This window comes from Silurus aristotelis, assembly GCF_946808225.1.
Source record: "Silurus aristotelis genome assembly, chromosome: 5".
NCBI lineage: Eukaryota > Metazoa > Chordata > Actinopteri > Siluriformes > Siluridae > Silurus > Silurus aristotelis.
This window is the reverse complement of record NC_139578.1, coordinates 12,494,467-12,515,777: the sequence shown is the minus strand read 5'-3', so window position 1 is coordinate 12,515,777 and position 21,311 is coordinate 12,494,467. Positions and strand designations below refer to the sequence as shown.

The 21,311-nt window shown below is 39.1% G+C and overlaps 1 protein-coding gene across 12 annotated transcripts in view; it reads right to left on the bottom strand.

The window, feature by feature from the left end:
- The window catches only part of LOC310726552 (nuclear factor 1 B-type-like), an 87,757-nt gene that overhangs the window by 8,243 nt on the left and 58,203 nt on the right, over positions 1 to 21,311 (bottom strand). For 4 of the 12 annotated variants that reach the window (XM_083542254.1, XM_083542260.1, XM_083542259.1 and 1 more), the window contains exons 5-12: positions 20,950 to 21,067; positions 20,693 to 20,805; positions 14,944 to 15,078; positions 13,458 to 13,642; positions 10,940 to 11,078; positions 10,387 to 10,469; positions 4,134 to 4,213; positions 2,153 to 2,207 (exon numbers count right to left, since the gene is read on the bottom strand). In XM_083542254.1, coding sequence (XP_083398380.1) covers positions 2,153 to 2,207; positions 4,134 to 4,213; positions 10,387 to 10,469; positions 10,940 to 11,078; positions 13,458 to 13,642; positions 14,944 to 15,078; positions 20,693 to 20,805; positions 20,950 to 21,067 — 908 coding nt within the window. The remainder of the gene's footprint in view (positions 1 to 2,152; positions 2,208 to 4,133; positions 4,214 to 10,386; positions 10,470 to 10,939; positions 11,079 to 13,457; positions 13,643 to 14,943; positions 15,079 to 20,692; positions 20,806 to 20,949; positions 21,068 to 21,311) is intronic. The other 8 variants (XM_083542258.1, XM_083542263.1, XM_083542261.1 and 5 more) reach the window with 2 other exon arrangements.

Here is a 21,311-nt window from a genome sequence, read left to right as displayed (position 1 = left end):
GGGGCACTGAGAGAGTTTTAGGGGCTTTTCTTTGGCAGTTTGTTTGTTTTCCAAAGGGGACACGAGGTCTCAGGCTGATGCCTGGGGAAGACAACAGGGTCTTGGCAGACCTAGAACACTGACTTTATTCTTCCCATGGCTGCCTGCAGTGATACGGCTGACTGTGGCCATGAATGTGGCTAATGACTTAGTCTGCATTTTATACAAATCTCCCACAGCAAGAGGCCTAGACGTCACTTAAAACAATAGAAGCAAAGTTCACGATTCAATGGCCAGAAACATGGTCAGAATTTACAAAGCATGGGATATGTAGGAAGAAAAAGAAAAAAGGAAGGAAATGCAGTGCAACATAAAACTATATCAACAATTTATTTTTCCATTTTCCTCCATAGCTTTTTCCGCTTCCGTCTGCCCCCAATCCATTCCCTCCCCTTGCACTCTCCTCTTTCTGGTCTGCTAGAAATCATCTGACAGGAAATGAGAGATTAAGTTTTTCCTACCTTGCCGGACAAAGAGAGCACAGAGGAGGGAAACACTCAGCAGCGGTTTGGCTTTGTTTTTTGGTTTTTTTTTTTTAAAGGTAGCTTTTTATCCCCTTTTTCTATGTCCCTCTCTCTCTTTTTGTAACATACTACTCACTCCACAGGAACACAGGAGACCTAAGCAGCAGGGGATTACTTTGTAAGCTCAGTGCACATGGTCTTCAACCCTTCTGTCATCCCATACTCCTTGCTTTAACCCCAGCCTTGGCTTTTGCAGAATGCCCAGCCGATTGATCACTGCGGCGCATGGGGTGCCACCCCCTTATTTAACAATTTCAACTTGAGCCTGGCATTACCTAATGTCTGGTTCCCCTGGATACCAGATGGCTTAATACATGACAGCTCCCCATCCACAGAAACCCAAGGAGGGGGAGAGACGGGAACAAAAACTTTTCCTCACGCGTGGTTGACTTGATCAGATTCTACACTGTTGAATCGCCCTCCACACTCATGGCTGGCCCGGACACATCTTTTTGTCAAACCAAAATCCTCCTGGCTGTAGTGGTAAGCATACAGCATGCTTCGCTTGGGGATCAGGCCCTAAATTAGATTATCTAATGGAATCTTAATGGATAGCTGACCCCATTTCCTGTAGGATGGCAGTGCTCAAGGCTGGGTCCAATTCAATTTGCCTTGAACCATATAGCACCATGCATGAGTCACGGCCATTGCAGCCCCATCCACACGTGAACAAAAAATCACATTTACATACATTAGCCTCAAAAGTTTGGAGACACTCCTTTTTTTCTACATATTAGAAATACATGAGTATTTTTCTTGTCTTCTTGTAACTTCGTAACAACCATGACGGGGTAAATCGATCACACCATTGAATGCTCAGAAGCAGAAAAATCGAGCAGATGTAACTGATGCACAAACATTCTTCAAACAAAAAGTAACTTGAGATATACTTTACAGATGCTTGTGTGTCTTTTGAAGGACTTGTATGTGATTTTTGGAGCTGTTTGGACTCTTACTCTCTCTCTTACTTTTTTTTAACTCCTTCCAGAGCATCTTGATTGGATTAAAATCAAGTGAATCGAAAGTCCATTCTGTTATATCCAACTCTGCCTCCTTCCTCTGCTTTACTTACTCGGTTTATGACACGTGTTTTAGAAAAGGCTAAATCTTATATACATTCGAAAGATTTGACATGTGGGACTCTATCTTGAAAATCCACAGGAAAATGGAGCATCATTAAAAGCACATGTTGAATCTAAACAGTTTAGTGGCTTCTCCATTATTGCATAAATGGGCAAATCTACAGAAAGAGACCCTTAGGTCAGAATTCTGATTGGTATACCTCTATAGGGTAAGTGCTAAGAGGAAATACTGAGCAAAGCTTTGTCCAGCCACAGGAAAGGAGTTTGAAGAGAGAGAAAGCAGCTCCAAAAAATAAATAAATAAATGAAAAAATAAAATAAATAAATACAGAGAAGCTGAGTGAGAATGTAAGTTTCCTTAGAAAATTTACATTCCGAGCAGCTGGATGTAAATTTTCGAAAAAACTCACAGACACTCATGTACTCAGAGACTTTAGTCTGTCATTTTTCAAGGGCAAAATCCACCGTTCTACATTTACAGTAAGGCCCAGAATTTATATAACCTACCCTGTATGGTAGGTCCTGCTCATTACATTCTCTCCTCTTGTCTGTTTCTATAGACCTACAGAGGGTAGAAATGATTTCTTGTTCTTGTAAGCATATAAATTGTAATTCAGAGTAACAATAGTATGTGTAAGCTTGAAAAAAAACTTGTGATGTCAGATGATACTTGATGAACATGGTATAATATGATGACATGAAAAGTAAAGAGATAGAAGAAGATATAGTTGATGATAGGCCATCTCCCAAAATCAGTAAATACTCTACATTAATATTAATATACCAATCCATTTTCCATATTTAATAAAATCTTTTCAACGATTGTGACATCCTGTGCTCTGTGGAAATTTGATGCCTATTGATGGTAAAAGTGTAATGCAAGTCCCTTTTTTATTACTATTTGTATTACAATTATTCAAACATGTTATTTTGTTTAACGCTGTGCAATTGTCATTTGTTTTGGCAGTGTAGGATGAATTTCCGAGATGTTTAAAAACCCTTCACTGCCAAAACAAATAGAAGGCCAATTATAAAAGCACATCTTTACTTAGTGACAAATGTGGCAAAAGCAAATTTGAACATATAAGCAATGCACAAACAATTACACACAAGTACACACATATGTACACACCCCCTGCTTTAAAACCAGATATTAAATATGAAAAAAGTTGCAGTTAATAATATCATGGTAAGCTAATCCATTAACATAGCATCTAACTAACAGCAACACACACTAACTTTCTATTATTGTCCTGATTATATGATATCTAAATGCAATATTAATTCATATGTTATAGCTAATACCTTACAAAGGTTTACTTGTAAGTCTATTATACTGTGTGCTGAGAAGGTCTAACCTTCTAGAAGCATGAAAAGTATGTGTTAATGCAAAAAAGGAGTAAGAAATATGATCCTGGATTCAGTCCTGCGTTTTTTTAAAGCATATGAGTAACACTGGAATTTCACTAAAAGCTACTTTTTCATTTGCTTTCCAGAACCTAGTTTCGTGGAAGAAAAAAAAAATCAATTGCAAAAGTTAAAGCTGAACTAAAGGCACACTCAGGAAAAACATACACTGACACAAGCTTCAAAAATTCTCTGACGCTTCTGACACATTCTCATGTGTTAGACTGCACCAGTGTTCATCAAGGATGTAATCTGAAGTTCCAGTGAAGGTGTAAATATTCAGGTCATGTCTGACATGCACTTCTTGGAATTTAAAGTGGACTTTGTTCCACACATCAGAGTTCCAAGATGACCTACATTCAACCAAGTTGCCAAATCATGCTGCCCCTTTCTCATTTCCCCCCAAAAAAAACAAACATAAACTACAAACCAGTGAATGTTAAAAGAATATCGATCAAAGTCTCCATTCCTTTATTGATACTGCTCTACATGTGAAAGCGTTTGGATAAAGTTAGATAAGTACAGAATTATTATTCACTTTTTTAGAAACTCCTGTACATCTGCTTATTCATGCAAATATCAGCCAATCACGCAGCAGCAGTGCAAGCTGACAGAAAGGCTATGTTAACTTAAATAATCACTTTTTTTTATACATGGTGAGCAGAAAGTCATCTCAGAACACACAAACGACCCTTAAAACGGATGGGATAAAAGACAATCTCGAGTTTCCAAGAGTGGAAAATCTAAACAGTTGAATAATGGGAACAATGTTTGCATAATTTTATGCATTGTGCTGCTGACATATAATTGGCAGATTGAATAACTACATGAAGTAGCAGGTGTACAGATTTTTCCCTGTAACTGCAATTTTTGTTTATGAAGATCTGTTCAATGAAACTGTTCATAGCAGAATGCAGGTTTGAAAAAGAAAAAAAAAATCAACAGGGTGAAATTCAAAGTGTGTATTTACAAAAGCAAATAAATAAATAAATGATGCATGGTTGCGACAAAAGCAAAACAAAACAAAAACAAAAGTAAAAACTTGATGGAGAGGTGGGTTGAAAATAAAGGAAACGTTTACCTTTGCCAAGAAATCCCCAAAGCCTCCTCTGAGCCATAAGACCTGACGTTTTGATTCACGGGCCAGTCACAAATCCTCAGCTGTCAATCAAACACCTCTCAGTCAGACAACGGGGCCAGCACAACGGTACTAACATAGACACATTTAGCATGCAACAAGGCCAGGAGCAGTCTGTGCCAAAACTACACACATATAATATTTTTTCTTATAAAATATTGTTATGTTCTATTCATTTATTTTATATGATATTGTTCTTTAAACATGTGATCCTATGTCTAAATGATAATCTTTTTAATTATCAATTTTACACTCAGTTTGTGGACCACAGGTTAGAATGAAACGAACCTAGTTCCTAATTTCACAAACATTATAGTTAATCAGGGTTGTGGAAAAAAAAATTCCTAAAAAAATTAAGAAACAGCAAATGTTATATGTAGCATGCAACATTAATGGGGTAACCATTAACTTTCCTGGAAGCAAAAGAAGAGGTTAGTTTACAAAACTAAGGGCTGGGTTACATGGATATCATTCATCTGTGCCAAAATGCTTCTGTATGGGAACAGGGACGTGCGTTCCATCTGGCGCATGCACTTCGTCATGTAAGCTGCTGTTAGACATGTTCAAGCAGATGGGTTGACTGAAGTATGGTCATGCCGCCTGGTGTCAAATATGTTTCCTGGCTTTTAATGCCGACCGGTGGAACCCTTACAAATATGAATGTGGATGGAGTAGAAGAGAAGAGCACACCAACGTTTTCTTACAGACAGTCGTACACACGCGGACTGACGATGTGTGAATGAAATTGCAGCAACGTGCAAAAGTATAGTCTAATAAACCAACAAAATGCCGAGAGCTCTGTGCCATGAACGCAACAAAAGGCAGAACTTCATCAGTCTATTCGTTTCCCTTCCTTCCATTCCTGGCAGAATATAGTGCCATCCTTTTTGTCCACCTGCAGCACTGTCTGTTATCAGATGCACAGGCTCTTTACAAGCTTTAATCAGGTCTGTAGAGTCTTTGAATATTCAATGGCACTTATTTTCAGTCAATAACGCAAGCCATTTCTGGAACTGAGCCTGCACCATTTCCCAACGCAAATCCATTTCCACTGCGATAAATCTAGTAAGGCAAATAATTGATTTTCTATGTTTACTCTTGCAGATGCTTTAGTGCTGACCCAAAGAGACTTGGCTGGATAAAATATCCATTTCCCAGAGTGAAAGCCACATGAATTAGCAGATTGAGCACAAGCATTAACACTGAACAGGAAATTATTTGAATTTCAGTGCTCGTATAGAAGCCCAGATATGGCAGGTGCCAGTATGAAGGATAAATACAACTTCACACTGAATGGTTAGTGGTAAAAAAAAAATAAAAATGACAACTGAACTCATTTACATGCATGTAGTTGAGCATGTATTAGAACGTAGTGTTTGATGGGATATAGTAAGCTTTTTTTGTTTCAGAACTCGAGGGACTCGGTTTCACACTGTTAGTGTGCGGATATCCACCTCCATCAGTACAGCTGCCAAATTTACTTCCCCACACAAGTTTGTGTTGTGTGTGTGTGTGTGTGTGTGTGTGTGTGTGTGTGCATGTGCGTGTATGTGCTTGTGTGTGCTAAAGCCAGAAAACAATGGCTTTGGGCGAAGTCGAGGTCAGCTATCAGACAGTTACAGTGGCAGACATTCCTTCGTCCTGTTTTGGTAGACCCCCCCCGCACACATTAAAAAAACACACACACAATATGTGCTGAAAAGAAACCACAAGTGCGGTAATTAGTGTGGATGCATAAACTGAAGTTCAAGGACGCCTGTCCTGGAAAAGAGTTCACACGAGGACTTTTCTCTAGGAATTTAAACTGCACCTCAACAACTAAATAAAACAAATGGAGAAAAAGAACAGAGAGTCTATTACTGTCATCCCAGCACTCTTAAAGTTCACTCTGTAGCAACATATGATCTATACTGACAACGCAGAAGTTTCCATTTGGACACCTGAAACAACAAAGCCCTTATTTTTCCAAGGCTTATTCCTACCAAATGTAATTATATGCCTGCAAACGTGCTCGTGCTGAACTGATTCCGAAGCTTATCTTACTCACAGAGGTGCAGCTTGATCAAATATCACCTGATATGTCAGTGTCAAGTAAATAACAACAGCACGGCCCAACCATGCAGACTTGGGTCATCAATTAGGAGCTGGTAAGCTTCTCGTGAATGCTTCTGGAGTTGTAGGTGCCATCTGTCCATAGCAGCGCCAGATCATAGAGGTGCATCACAGCCAAGTTAGCGCTAATGAACAGCTGTGTGTGGGGACTGGATAAGCGCGCTACCATTAGATAAAACCAAACAATTTTGATCAGCGATCAGTCCCAGAAGTGAGACTGCGGCTTTCTCCTGGGATTGAAAAGAGAGTGGGAGCGAGTAAAAGAAGGGTTAGAAGCCCTCAGGGAGAACGGATAATGAAATCTTTTCCGCGCTGGTGTTTTGATGAGCACTTTACACAGGGGCCTCAGTCAGGAGCAGGTGTTTGGGCTTCTCTGTGTGTATGTGTGCTGCTACTTACATATGTGAATTCACCTGTTATTTTTCCCCAAGAGTACATGGGTGAGAAGCAAGTTCCAAGTGGGCCTAGTGGAACAACAATGCCATTGTAACACTCACACACTATGACCATCTGCCTACATGTCTGTCAAGTGTTTTCGCTCAGCTTATTTTGGTCCGTGTGCACATAATTAATTGTTTACAAAAACTACTGAATTTCAATAACACATAATGTTACCTGCAATATCTGTAAGACCATCGATTTTATTTATTACATTATAAAAGGCGGTATGGGTCCAAAGAAGCATAAATGTTTCTCTTACGGTATTTTGGAATCAAGGGCATGGTCCTTACTCTTCACTGTGTGTAGATTACAATGACAATTAATATTGAAGAGCTGATCATGGGAAAGTGGTCATTAGCCCTAAAATCTTTAAAAATTTGTGTGTAATCCTCTGGATGTATGTCATATGTTAGATAAGTACAGCATTATTAAGTTGATGGATAAGTATGTGAAACATGTTGATACAACAAGACACAATTATATTGTCCTCACAACTAAAATGGCTCATATTCTACAAAATATAGATGGAACAGTCAAATCAGGTCCACTAATTTAATTGGACCAAATGGATTGCTGATAATTAGTACAATAGCACTGGTTTATTTTGCTCTTTGTACCATGCCGCTGGCATGTGCAGTCTGTCAGTACAGAAGTGGCTTACTTGGAAAATGTTTTAATTGCCATTCTGTGTCTAAAATATCAGTTAAACAATAGTCATTCTTTGTTTATAGACCTGTTGTATACAGTGCACTGCTGTTGCAATAAATATCAGCAAAGGTGAGATTGCCCAGGGTCATTGTTTGCCACATGACTGCCAGTGTAACAATGCTTTCATACAACAGATCAATAAAGTGTCTGATTGCCAGTTACTAATTACTGAGATTTCTAACCACAAGCATTTTTTAACTGCTGGTATTTTAAAAAGAGCCTAAAAATATTTTCATTCCTGCACTATTGCTTTGTTAGCACAATGAAATGAGATATATAAAATTTAATTATGGTTTTGAAAACTGGATCTAATACTGTAAGTATTTTTATAAGACAAAAAGCAAAGAGTGCCTCAGGGCTGCCTAAGGAAATCAACTCATTTATTTTTATTGAGATTAAAAGGCTGGAAAGGCTGGAAAATCTGTTAATTCGGTCATCCAATGATGCTCTTATAAGGCCCTTCTTTACACTGATAATTATTGCAAATGAGGTATACTCAAACAGTTGTTATATCAGCAAAAGTAAAGGTGAGCATGCATATATGTGCATGCAAGCACACCCTGTAACATGTGTCTACTCTCTAGTCTTTTTTTTTTCAGATAAGTATCTGAACACTAATAGCTCCATCTGCGTTCTATTTAATGGCTAATTGGGGGTTAACAAGTCAAGAGTGGAGAGATAGAGAAAAAAAACAACAACAACAGAGTGAGGAAAGTGAGACATGGGAAAAAAAGAGATACTAAAAGCAATTGAGTGAAAGGGAGAAAAGAAGAAAGACAAAGGACAAAGAATAGAAAGAAAGCATAAACAGGAGCAGCGGCGTGAGAGATAAAGAGAAAACAGAGAGGAGCGAGCATCGGCATAGTGAGTGGGCCCTGCCGAGCGTCTGGAGTCTAGACACTCATTCTCAGGTTGCAGACATGGCTACAGGGAGTGCCAAGCCCCACAGCATGCTGGGAAGGGCCGGCTGTACGACTGTAAGGTGACTCCCCGGTGACGACTGTAATGCATACCGCCCCTGTGTTACACCACACGGCCAACAAAGGCCTGGCAGGGGAATGCAGGTGTCAATACAACTCATTATAACGTATGATAGATCACCCTGCATAAAGGCCAGGGTATACCCGAGACTTTATTTACCCTGCTAGGTGCCTCAAAAGCCACAAGTCCGACATGGGTCAGGCCTGCACTATACAAATCACTATGCAGAAGCACATAAAAGCTCCGGCTTACATAAACACAATGAATAGCTGATATATTACCTTGTCTGTTTGTGGCACTTCTCCTTATTCGGTGTATTGTGGTTGAAACGAAAGACATTAAGTGCGCAGCTGAGGCGGTTAAACACTAGCAGAACCACTGCACATCTGCACGCGTGAGATTCCTCACATTAAAAGGTGACACTTTCTTCCAACCATGCGTACATACCTCACTCCTTCTCTCTCTGTCTCTCTTTCTCTCTCTCTGATTCTGTCTCCATCGTTTTATCAAACCATCTATCTTCTAACCATAAAAGTGTGACCTCTATTTCAACATTCTTTTCATCCACATGTAATTATCTATAATGGTCCAAGCTTTGGCAGAATTAAAACATGTTAACACTTAAGATAATTGCGGCATGACAATAAAGAGAGGTTTCATGGCGGACACACACTGGAATATGAAAAAAAAAATCAATGAGCAAAAAATTTGTCGTCTTTTTAAAAAGCTCAGTGCTTTACAGTACATCTGTGGTGGGGAGAAGCACATATCTCAGTCTTCGTCCAGCTCTGCCAAACCAAAAAGCAATAAAAGCCAAGGCTTGCCATTACTCTAACTCAGGAGCAAGGCAGGAGAAAACCACTAATTATTATGAAGCCGCGTGCAGATGAATTCAATTAGAGGAGGGTGGAAAAATCTAGCCTCGAACCGGGCCTTTCCCACTGAACAGAACTGCCACACACACACACACACACACACACACACACACACACACACACACACACACACACACACACACACATACAAAACTGTTTCTACCAGTTATACGTCTCAACGTCATATAAGTCAAACCAGTTCTTTCTTTTTTTTTTTTTAATTATCAATATAAAAGTAACATTTTCAATTAATTCATTAATATGAATTAATTCATTGTGGGGTGAAAAAAAATAAAAGTAATATTTAAATTTAGAATAACAGCATGTACAAACAGTATAACACTCCAAAATATATATATAATTTTTCTGTTGTTGTTTGTTTTTTATATTATGTATTTAAAAATATATATATTTTAATCTGTTTCTGTCCCCGATGATGACCTACACTAAAAATGTCACTGTGTTAAAAGATAACTTTGAGCAAGGCTGCAGAAACAGGGGGAAACAAAACAGGAAATTTTGGAAATTATGAGTACATAATTAAGAGTACAGCATTACTTATTATATGATCTAAACATGTGGACACAAACTTATTTGGTAAGCAATAGAAAATAATTTCATAACAAATGTGTATTCAAAAAATAAAATCATAAATTTTATGTATTAAATCATAGATCTAAACAAGATTGCTGACAGAAAAAAGGCAGAGAGATGTTTTTATACTGGGGTCAGTAGTATTTTCAGAGATTATGCGCTAGGACATGTGCTAAGTTTTCTGTAATTTAACTATTATAATTATTTACTTAACAGCTGTATTTGCACTTCAGTGCGCTTCAGTACACTCATTAGCACCAACACTTTCAAAGTGTTTGTGATGAAAGAGAAACAGAGAGATGAGAGAAAGAGAAAGAGGACACGTCTGATTTTCTGATTTACAGTGTTACTTGTCTGCCTGTTCTGATACCTGCAGTGAGACTTGAACAGCTGGGTGGGGATTTGGAAAGAGCCGAGAGGAAAGCACTGGGAAACGGTTGGGGGACAGAGGGAGGGAAAGGAGAGAGGGATGAGTAGCATCTCACCTGTTGCTGGTGGAGGAAGGCTGGGTCTCTAGGGCTCAGTCCTACAAAACGGTTAGCGGTAGGGGTGCCAGGGGCTGAATAACCTAAAAACACACACATATATAAACACACAAACACACATGTATATATATATACACGTATTACACACAATGATGCAAACATGTTGAAGCAAAACAAGTGCTGAAATGTGATCCTTCTGAACACAAACTATGTTATAGCAGTTTGTGTGTGTGTGTGTGTGTGTGTGTGTGTGTGTGTGTGTGTGTGTGTGTGTGTGTGTGTGTGTGTGTGTGTTGTTGTTGTTTTTTTTTTTCAGTTCAGTTTTATTTGTATATCCAGGTTTGTACGTGTGTGTGTGTGTGTGTGTGTGTGTGTGTGTGTGTGTGTGTGTGTATGTGTGTGTGTGTGTGTGTGTGTGTGTGTGTGTGTGTGAGAGAGAGAGAGAGAGAGAGAGAGATAGAGAGAGAGAGAGAGAGAGAGAGAGAGAGAGAGAGAGAGAGAGAGAGAGAGAGAGAGAGAGAGAGAGAGGGAAAGAAAGAGAAAGAGAGCTCACCCTCTGAGGATGTGGTGATTGGCTTGGTGTCAGGCATGGAGAGAGAGACGGGTCTGACTGCTCCATGGTGGGGAGATGGTGTCAGCACTGGGGTGAAGTGGCCTGGAACCTTCCCCACCACTTGACCACTGCTGTTCGCCTGCCACACCACACACACAAACACACACACAAGATTAACTCACAGGGGTATATTAAAGACTTGTGTTGCACAAATCTCTTTCGCAACTTTCTAAAGCTCCATCCATCTTCCAGAGAGAATAAAAAAATAAATAACTGAAATTTTGTTTTGTGCAGGCTTTTCTAAACAACAGTCTCAATTATTAATAGTGCAGAAAGCACAGTAAGACAGCATAAGCAACCAAGAGGCGGGGGAGATTCGACCGCTGGAGACAGACGCTACAGAATTCACTTTGCGGGGCTCTAAGTTCAAACCTCAACCGGGCCTTTATGAAAGAGAATGGGGACGGTGGGGTTCCCCCATGTGAATAGAATGTTTAATTAGGGTGTAATATAATCTGCGTTAAAGCAAGCATAAAAACATCCTGGCCCCCGTCCACCCAATTATATTCAGCATGTTATTTGCAGAGCGAGTTCCCCCCGCCGAGCGAAGGACCCCGGCAACGCCAAATATTTATGACCTTTATCGTTTCCCGCCGCTTTCTCCCTAGTAACAGCCCCCATGTGCTCTACCTCGCCCAGTCTCTCTACAGTTTGCTCGAGGTGGATATATAACCCTGACCTCACAGTGTAGAAATGTGAGAAACCCCATTACCCATAGTAGAATTAGAAGCAAAAAAGCATTTCATTTCATGTGCACTTCGATGTGTTTCGGTTGAATAAGTGCATTTGTTAACGCATAAGTGATATTTTTGCTCACATAAGAAGAGGGATACTGTTTTAGGGTGTCTTTCAGTCTGTAATTGGATCTAAATTTAAAGTATTCACAGGGGGTTTGTGGACACATGGAGGCCTTAGATACCCCTGAGGTCCGAAACTGTTACAAGCTCTGATTCAGACCTTTGCTGGAATTCGGCCAAGCCGGCGGGCAAGGTGGCACACTCCTGTTCATTCTACCCTGACCAAACCGGATGCCTTGAATAGATTTATGATGCTTCATGAATCAAATTGTAATTCTTTTGGACTTTCTGCACCTACTCCATCTATCGAAATTAATTTACACCCAGGAGGAAAGAAGGTAACTATCAAATACCGACAGCATCATGCTGAATGTAAGGGAGTATAAGTTTAACTTAAGAAAATGTTTAGACAGGTCAATTTTTTTTTTTCATTTTGTGAATATAATTAAGATTGACTGAGGCTGGCTGCATTGCTTGGCAGAGATGACATTAAAAGTGGTTTCAGACGAGAATCTGAGTCAGTCGTCAAAGCGGAGTCCTAATAGGGGCTGCAGGCACTATGTTAGTGTCTAAACAAATCAGCCCACCCATAATAACAAAAAAACAATAACTCATTTAAAATTATTTCAACTTTTAAACTTATATGACTTATTAGTTTTACTGTATTTATTATATATTCAAAGGTAAGTAAGTAAATAGTGTTATTTATCATGAATATCTGTATAATAGACTATTATCTGTATGATCAATGTTCAGCATTAACCAGATATTCAATAAAAATAAAAAATCATAAATCACTAATAAATGCTTGACAAATGTTTTAAGCCTTGCATTTAAGCATCTCGGGAACCTATTAATTTAAATCACATTTAAATACCCAATGTGTTAAAACTCAAATATAGACAGTAAATGCACTGCAATGCATCCTAAGTTAAAGATGTAAGGCCAAGTGCTCTTATGGAAATTCAGCCAATGAGCAACAGCTTTCCTGATTCGAACAGTTCTTGACTGGTTTTTGTAGATGCCCCGCTACTGTCCCACTCTCTATCTATATCCCAGTAAATGCTCTTACTATAGTTTTCCTGAGGTCACAGCTCTGGCTGGCTCTGCGATGTAAAGCTGAGCGAGAGAAGCCAACAGAGCAAACCTCTTATGATTTCAGCTAAACTGAGTCAATTACCGTACCAAAATAATGCGTCCCGTTAATCAAACTCAAGCTCCGACTCAGGGGGAGTAAATAATGAAGAAGGGGTCAAAGAATCACACGAAGAGAAAAACAGACACTGGACGAAGGAGAAAGTTGGAGAAAAGGCAGAACAAGAGAGAACAACTTGATAAATCCTGAACAAAGTTTTGACAGTTTTGACAATAATGACTGGCTCATTTCATTTTAAGGGCTAGCTGGAAGAAACTAAACCAGCCTCAACTTGTAAGTGTATCACATACATGCTAGTACATGACAAAAAGCAGGGGGGGTTTGTGTAATTTCGAGCTTCTGTGAACTAAACATGTTAAAACGTGTCATTCTTTTGGACTTTTTCTCTTTTTTTGGGAAAGAAGATACTTTTCTGTACACCTACACACATCCATGGATAGGATCATAGTATCTAAACCTTCAAGACAGCCACCTGTACCTGTGTGTGCTAGCAAGTCATGCTCACCTGGCTGCTCTGAGGGCTGGACGGATCGTAAGGCTGAACGTAGTTCTTGAGCGAGTCGGCAGGGTTGAGGTGCGGAGGGTAACGGATGGTGGGATGGGAGAAGTAGGGCGATGGAGCAGGAGGAAGGATGGCAGGAGCTGAAAACTGCAGTGGAGAGTGAGGGGGAGGGCTCCTTGTGGAGATCACTGTACACACAAAAAACACACGCGTCAGCCGTTATTACTAACAGATTACTTTCTCTACACTGAACTGGCTCTGTGTGAAAGTAAAAAACATTTTTTATTTCAGTAAATTTGGTGTCTATTTCATTTAAAAAAAAACTAAGAACACGAGAACAAAATCGAATCCTGTTTTCTCTAATTGTCTTACTTGTTCTGATTCCATATTCATTTCAAAGTTAATGTATGCACATGTAAACACAGTGCTTATTTTTATTCCAGTGCACACATATTCAGACATTAACACCTTGGATTGAATTCGTTAACAGGATTCTCTGTGTTATTCAATATTTTGGCTAATGCCTTCAGTAAATAAAAGGCTAGAATTAAATTCTTTTTTTATTATAGTCAGGAATGATCTTGTGATTTTTTTTTTTTTTTAATTGAAGAACATTTATATTCCTGATCACATACGATTAGTTCTTCATAGCTGATATTTTTGGATTTAAAATTCACTACTCACAACACTCACTACTATAACTATATATTACAATATGTAATATTTTTAAAAGATCTCTACTAGCAGTTGACAGTTGGGACACAACTGCTCATAAACAAATTATTGTTTTATTTAAGAGATAGGGGATATTTATACTATGAAATACCACATTTAAAAAAAAGATGCCAAAACAGGTGTCAATACACTTTTGACAGAAAAAAAGCTCCTCATGCTACTCGTTAATTCTAAAACATTTCTTGTATGTAAAGAATATTTATTTAAAGTCTAAATAATAAATTTATATTAATATTACATTTTACATGCTGCGAACATTTTGATTCAGAAACAAATTTAGGCAACTAAATTTGGCTGGGGAGAAAATGAAAAAATAAATAAATTAATTAATAAATAAATTAATTAATTAATTAATTAATTAATTAATTAATTTAGTGTGTCAGAACATTTGATTGGCAGTGTATTTAGCATGACTGGCTTGTGTACTTTTTGTATGTCCTTTTCAGATGTCTTTGAGGTTAATAAAAAACAAATGTAAGTTATTAGAATTGTACCATTTCTTTCATTCTTTCTTGTTTATCTCCAATACTAATCACAGTTCTATATTGTGCAATATATAAGTATATTGTATACTTCTATTTTGTAAAGTATACAATCTTCAGTTCCTGCCATCTAATATGACTGGTTTCAGGAATGGCATGTTTACTATTGATGAGATGTATAATTTTAGCAGCTTTATCTTGAATATGTACTTGACTGAACAGGTCCACCTATGTATTGTGTGAAAGTGTAATTTGTTTTGGTGAAAACATACCACTGTGACCCACGCTGGTTAGGCTTGGGTGATGATGCTGGGGAAATGTAGTCAGGCGTGGGGAGGAGTCTTGTGGAGAGGTGGGGCTAAACAGCGGTTTCTCCGCCTTCTTCATAGTGGGAGAGGATATCTCAGCTACAGGAGAGACACACATAGTTAAACATAGCTGGTCAGGAAATAAATAATAATAAAAAAAAATATATATATATATATATATATATATATATATATATATATATATATATATATATATATATATATATATATATATATATACAAATATATATATAATAAAAGTAAATAAACAGTACAGGTGCAACTAAATATTAATAGAATGTTTTTAATGTTTTTTAAGACGTTTATTTTAAAAAGTTCTGTTGGATATGTGTGTGCCTTGTCTCCTCACCTTCTTCTACATTATACAACCTGTGTATAATAAACTTTTTGCATTCCACAGCCCTTTTTGTAATTTGGGGGACGTTTTGGCAATAAAAATGTACTTCAGTGACTTTAAAAAAAATTATTGACGTCATTGATTCTGCCGACTCATGCTCGCAATCCTAATCAGGACCGAGTTGAATGGAATGTGATTCTGGCACAAATCCATCGGACCAATCACATTTAGGAGCAACTATAAATCCAAGCTTCACTAAAGCCCTGAATGTGCCCTTCGTGAACTTTTAATAAAGAGCCTGCAGCTTGTTTTATAGTAGTTATTATTAGTGAACCAGAATGAACTTTCAGCAGTCATGTTCTTTTTCTTTGCTGTTTATTTTTACTCATCGCCATGACAGCCAGTCGTTTAAATTACTTTACATCTAGGCTCTAGAGATTATGAAAAATTTGCTGTCTAACATTGTGTTGAAGATGCTGCTCTCACGCTTGAAAATGTCTCTGAGTGGATCTCTGCTAGGAGACTAATGTATCTAAATGTGTGGCTCACTGTTGTTTGTCAGCTGTTTATGTGTACGTTGAGAAAACATAACATTAAGGTGAGTCCGTTTGTAGACAGTCACATATACACACTATGCTTCTCCCTCATTTTAGTGTCAAGGTAATATATGTGGCTATATGAAGACAAAAGGCAGCGGAATGCAGGGAATTTCCTCACTTGCTCTCTCTCTCTCTCTCTCTCTCTCTCTCTCTCTCTCTCTCTCTCTCTCTCTCTCTCTCTCTCTCTCTCTTTCTCTTTGTGCATGCATGTGTATGTGTGTTTAAAACAGACAGAGTAGCTGTCAGTATATTTCAATAAACGTCTACAGATAATGAGAGGACAACTGTAAAAAAATTCTGCAAGAATAAAATGACCTTGTGTTTTTAGGTAATTATGTAATCACACCCTTAACTCTGTGTGTGTGTGTGTGTGTGTGTGTGTGTGTGTGTGTGTGTGTGTGTGTGTGTGTGTGTGTGTGTGTGTGTGTGTGTGTGTGTGTGTGTGCATGAGATATGGCAGTATACAGTACATGGTAGACGTGAGGAATATTTGGTCACCACACCTCTTTCAACAGAACTGCCTCAGGAATGTGTGTATGAGTGTGATAAAGTGAGAGAGAGAGAGAGAGAGAGAGAGAGAGAGAGAGAGAGAGAGAGAGAGAGAGAGAGAGAGAGAGAGAGAGAGACTTTGGAAAAAGGATTTGCTAAATGCTGTAAATGCTGCTGTACCATGCTGCCCCATTACCACACATTATGTACAAAATTGAAAGTGCACAATTGTTGTCTATAAGATGTATTTGTATGCTTTAAGGTTTATTAAGATTGTGTGTGTCCTGAACTCACTAATGCTTGAATTGGGAGGGATGGTTAAGTGACCACTAACTTTTAGCTAAAGAGAGTGTGGATGTACATGGGGACAAAACAGTTTTTGGAAAGCTTTTTTTTCCCAATGAAAGCAGCTGTTTGCTATCAAACTTTTCCCTGAGTGCACAGTGCATATGAGAGATAGAAAGAGAGAAAAAGTGGAGGGGGGTTGTGAATTGTGTCAGGGAGGAGGCCAAACAACGTCAAAGTCATTCCACAAAGTTTACATTAGAAGAAGCAAATGAAGTGTGTGTGTGTGTGTGTGTGTGTGTGTGTGTGTGTGTGTGTGTGTGTGTGTGTGTGTGTGTGTGTGTGTGTGTGTGTGTGTGTGTGTGTGTGTGTGTGTGTGTGTGTGTTGGCTGAGCTGCTCTGCTTCTGTCATGGCCTCATATGGCTTTAATATCAAACCTTCCCCTGTTATAAAGGCTCTAAAATCCCTCTTTCTCATGAGCTCTATACTGAACATGCTTTACTTCCTCCACTATCCCCCTCTCCACACCTCCTCAATCCCCCTCTCCAATCCTCCACTATCCTTGTCTCCACTCCTCCACTATCCCCTTCTCCAATCCTTCACAATCCCCCTCTCCACTCCTCCACAATCCCCCTTTCCAATCCTCCACCATCCCTCTTTCTACTCCTCCACGTTCCCTCTCGCCATACCTCTACTATCCCCCTCTTCACTTCTCCACTATCCCCTCCACACTCCTACATTATCCCTTTCTCCATACCTCCACTATCTCCATTCACCTCCCCCGCTCCACTCCTGCATTATCCCCCATTCTTCCACTATCCTTCTCCACTTATTACTATCCCCTTCACTATCCCCCTCTGTCCACTCCTCCACTATCCATCCCTTCACTCCTCTGCCATCACCCTCTTCACTCCACCACTAACCCCTCAATATCGACCTTTTAGCAAGCTAATGTCACTAGCATGCTAAGCCAAGGACGTAACCAAAAATATTTAAAAACAAAAGAAACCGGGGAGGAGCTAACCCATCAGAGGAGTGTTTTAAGTTAACACACACACACACACACACACACACACACACACACACACACACACACACACACACACACACACACACACACACACACACACAGACAAAGGCACACACATACACATTTTTTAAACTTGCAATTTTCCTTCTTTCCTTCTCTCTGTCAGTTTCTCTCTCCCACATGCTGGCCACCTGTCAGTCGTCAAGGGACAAGTTCAAACAGACGCTGCTGCACCTGTCTGCCTCTCTTTTCCTCTCTTTCTTGCATCTTGTTCTCTCTTTCTCTCATGCTCTCTCTCTCACACACACACACACACACACACACACACACACACACACACACACACACACACACACAAACACACCTGCCATTCTTGCCTCTGATCCTTGCCTCTGATCCCACAGCACACAGTCTCTCTCACTCTCTGTCTCGCTCTTTCAGTCCCAAACCCATCCCCCCTTTACCAGTCCCCTTGGGTGTTTGGGTCATGTGTCTCACCTAACCTCTGGGGTCACAGCCTGGCTTTGACCCCTTAACACAGTCACTTAAGATGTTGGGTCAAGTTTAACTGCTGCCACACGCCACAGTAAAGTCAGTGGCCAATCAATTACTAAGCCACGCAAAAAGTTAACTGAACACAAAGGGGTTAGAGGTCAGCTTCCTCAACTCAAGACAACACTACTCAAGAGACCCCAATGGGCAGTTATGAGTTCACCAAGCTACAGTAAACTGGTTGTCTGGACAGGAGCCAAAGAAATAAAATAAAAAAATCATAACATAAATAAGTTTGTGTATCAGATTTGGGTGTCGTTTTGTTGTTAATGAACACACAAAGACAAAACTCGAGTGGTACTGTGACAACCTTGACCCTCATGGCTTCTTTTTAATCAAACCCAATCTTAACACCTTGAACAAGGACCTTCAAGATAAGAATATGCAATGCAGAGAAGAGCTAACCTTAAAACGTAAATTCTGAATGGAATTGTACTTTGTGTACTTTTACCATAGGTAAATACAAATGCACACTAGTGGGTCCTGTTTCAATTACAAGCTGTCCCACAGTAAAACTTGGCTTTGTCTTTCTTTTGTAACCATGCGAAAGTGAAAACACAAGAGAAGTGGGCTTATCTGAGGTTTAAATCACCGCTAGCAAAAACAAACAAGTCCTTCTCAGTGGGGGAGAAACGTTAGCAGAGCAGAAAGCTGCACAACTGGCAAATGAAATGTTTCAAAAGCAGTGTTTGTAAAGAGCACAAAGTGGTACTACGCATTTGAGACAGGGCTGACGGTGAGGGATTTGTGTTTTTGACCGGCGCGATTGAGTACTTGGGAGTTAACAAGGTTCAATGAGCTGCAAAAGGAAGTTGATAAAACCAGTTTATCACTGTGATTCAGGGAAGGAAAATAAGACTCATAACCTTACAAAGCAGGCTAACAGAGACAGAGTACGGGCCCAAGGAACTGGCAAATGGCACCACATTCCCATTAGGACCACGTGTAGGCTTATAGTTTATTCTACGGTCCTTCAAAAAAGGTGAAATTAATTTTGTAGACGAAATAATAATTTTTTTTTTTTTTGCCATATTAGAAAAACTTAAATTCTGCATATAACTTGATATATATTTATATGTATTTTTTTTTTTTAAATCAGTTAACAAAAAGTGTTTTATATATATACATATATAATTTTTTTTTTCACACATTTGATTTTTATAGACCAAAAAAAATAGTTCATGTTCTAGATGAGAAGGCAGGTTGGGGAGTGCTGCATCACTTTATCATCTAATAGATTGCTGTAACATAAATCCTGAATCAGCTCCTTGCATAATTTTCATTTGTGGATGACCACTATCAGGTAAGAACACCAAAGCATGCAAATATTTTTAATCGCATGCCAACATATATTTACAATTTGCACTGATTTGCAGATGATTCAGAAATTGAGTAACATTTCTCAACCAAGAAGAGCAGAGAGGGTTAGGATGAGAGGTTTAGGTCACATGATCAAATGTGTTCTGGATATTAGAGTCTGACTTAACAGCTTGCTCAGGAAGATTGATAAGGATTTATTAGGCATGTGTTTTCTTTTTCTCATGTTGCAGCAAACTGTTGAGAGATGAAACTTCTATTTACTGAGTTCAGTAAATGACTATTATTTGCTATATTACTGTATTAAACCTTAGATTTTACAAAATCCTCACACCGTGACTGTACATTTAAAGCCCCAATGCTAGCCATTAGACTGATAAATGCTAGTAATTGGGTTTTGATTGAATGTCAAAAATGCATGTTTAGTAGATGTTATGCTTTGGTACATCTTGCTTTGAGATTTTCTTTTCTTGCTGTTTTGTTTTCCGATTTGTTTCTGGCTACATGTTTGTGCTAAGAAATGTACAAAGACTGCAGTGTGCAGGTGTGTAGCCTGAGGAGTCACATAAATCTTTTAAAGGAACAAAAGGATAAAAGTAAAATGCTGAAATACGTTGAAATTTGCAAAAATAGGCGAAATGTCTATATAATACAGAAACGCACACACACTCTTCTTTTGATTATATGTAAAGCAATGATATAAATTTTACTAGGGTTGCTCTTTGTTTTTAATTGGTTTGAAAGAGACAGATGTAGAGGACAGGGGGGTATGGAGACGGATGATCCTCTGTGGCGACCCCTAATGGGAGAAGCTGAAAGAAGAAGAAGAAGAAGAAGAAGAAGAAGAAGAAGAAGAAGAAGAAGAAGATTTAATTTGTTTTCAGAATCTGTCAGGCTCAGGGAACACTGGAACACCAGATTAGAGTAGCTAATAGACCTACTTGTGTGTTTCTCTGAGGTGGAAGAAAACCAGAAAAGTTATCTGTATTTTCTGTATCTCTAAAAACTTTGATATCTCTTTCGGTCTCCCTCTCTCTATCTGTCTCTCTCTCATTCTCTTCCTCAATCTTTTGCTCTCTTACCTTGGTCTCTCTCATGCCAGGGTCGACTAACTGGTGAGCTAGGAGAGGAGTAAAAGTCCGGGCCTGTGGGACTCGTCTCCATGCTGTCCTCTGGAACAGTCTTAGGTCGCTTACTGCAGAGACAAAACAGATTTGAGTAAAATATTCAATCAGATCTTTCACTGTTTTTAGGTGGATGTGTGTAAATATAAGACTTTGATTTATTATCGGGATCATTTGTGCTGTATGTGTGTGTGTGCAGAAGTGTGTGTGCTTACCTGCCAGGAGGGGAGGACAGTGAGCGGTGTAAGCTCACTGAGTTCAGGTCATGGTAATATGGTTGGCTGGGCATGTCCGCCATGGTGAAGTTCACCCCTGCTCCCTGTGTGATAGGAGCTGAAAAGAGAGAGAGAGAGTGAGAGAGAGAGAGAGAGAGAGAGAGAGAGAGAGAGAGAGAGAGAGAGAGAGAGAGAGAGAAAGAGACAGAGAGAGAGAGAGAGAGAGAAGAGAGAGAGAGAGAGAGAGAGAGAGAGAGAGAGAGAGAGAGAGAGAGAGAGAGAGAGAGAGAGAGAGAGAAGTGAGTATAAAACAAACTAAAGAACAGTAATGTTTTATTTTTTACAAATTCAATTTATCCAGC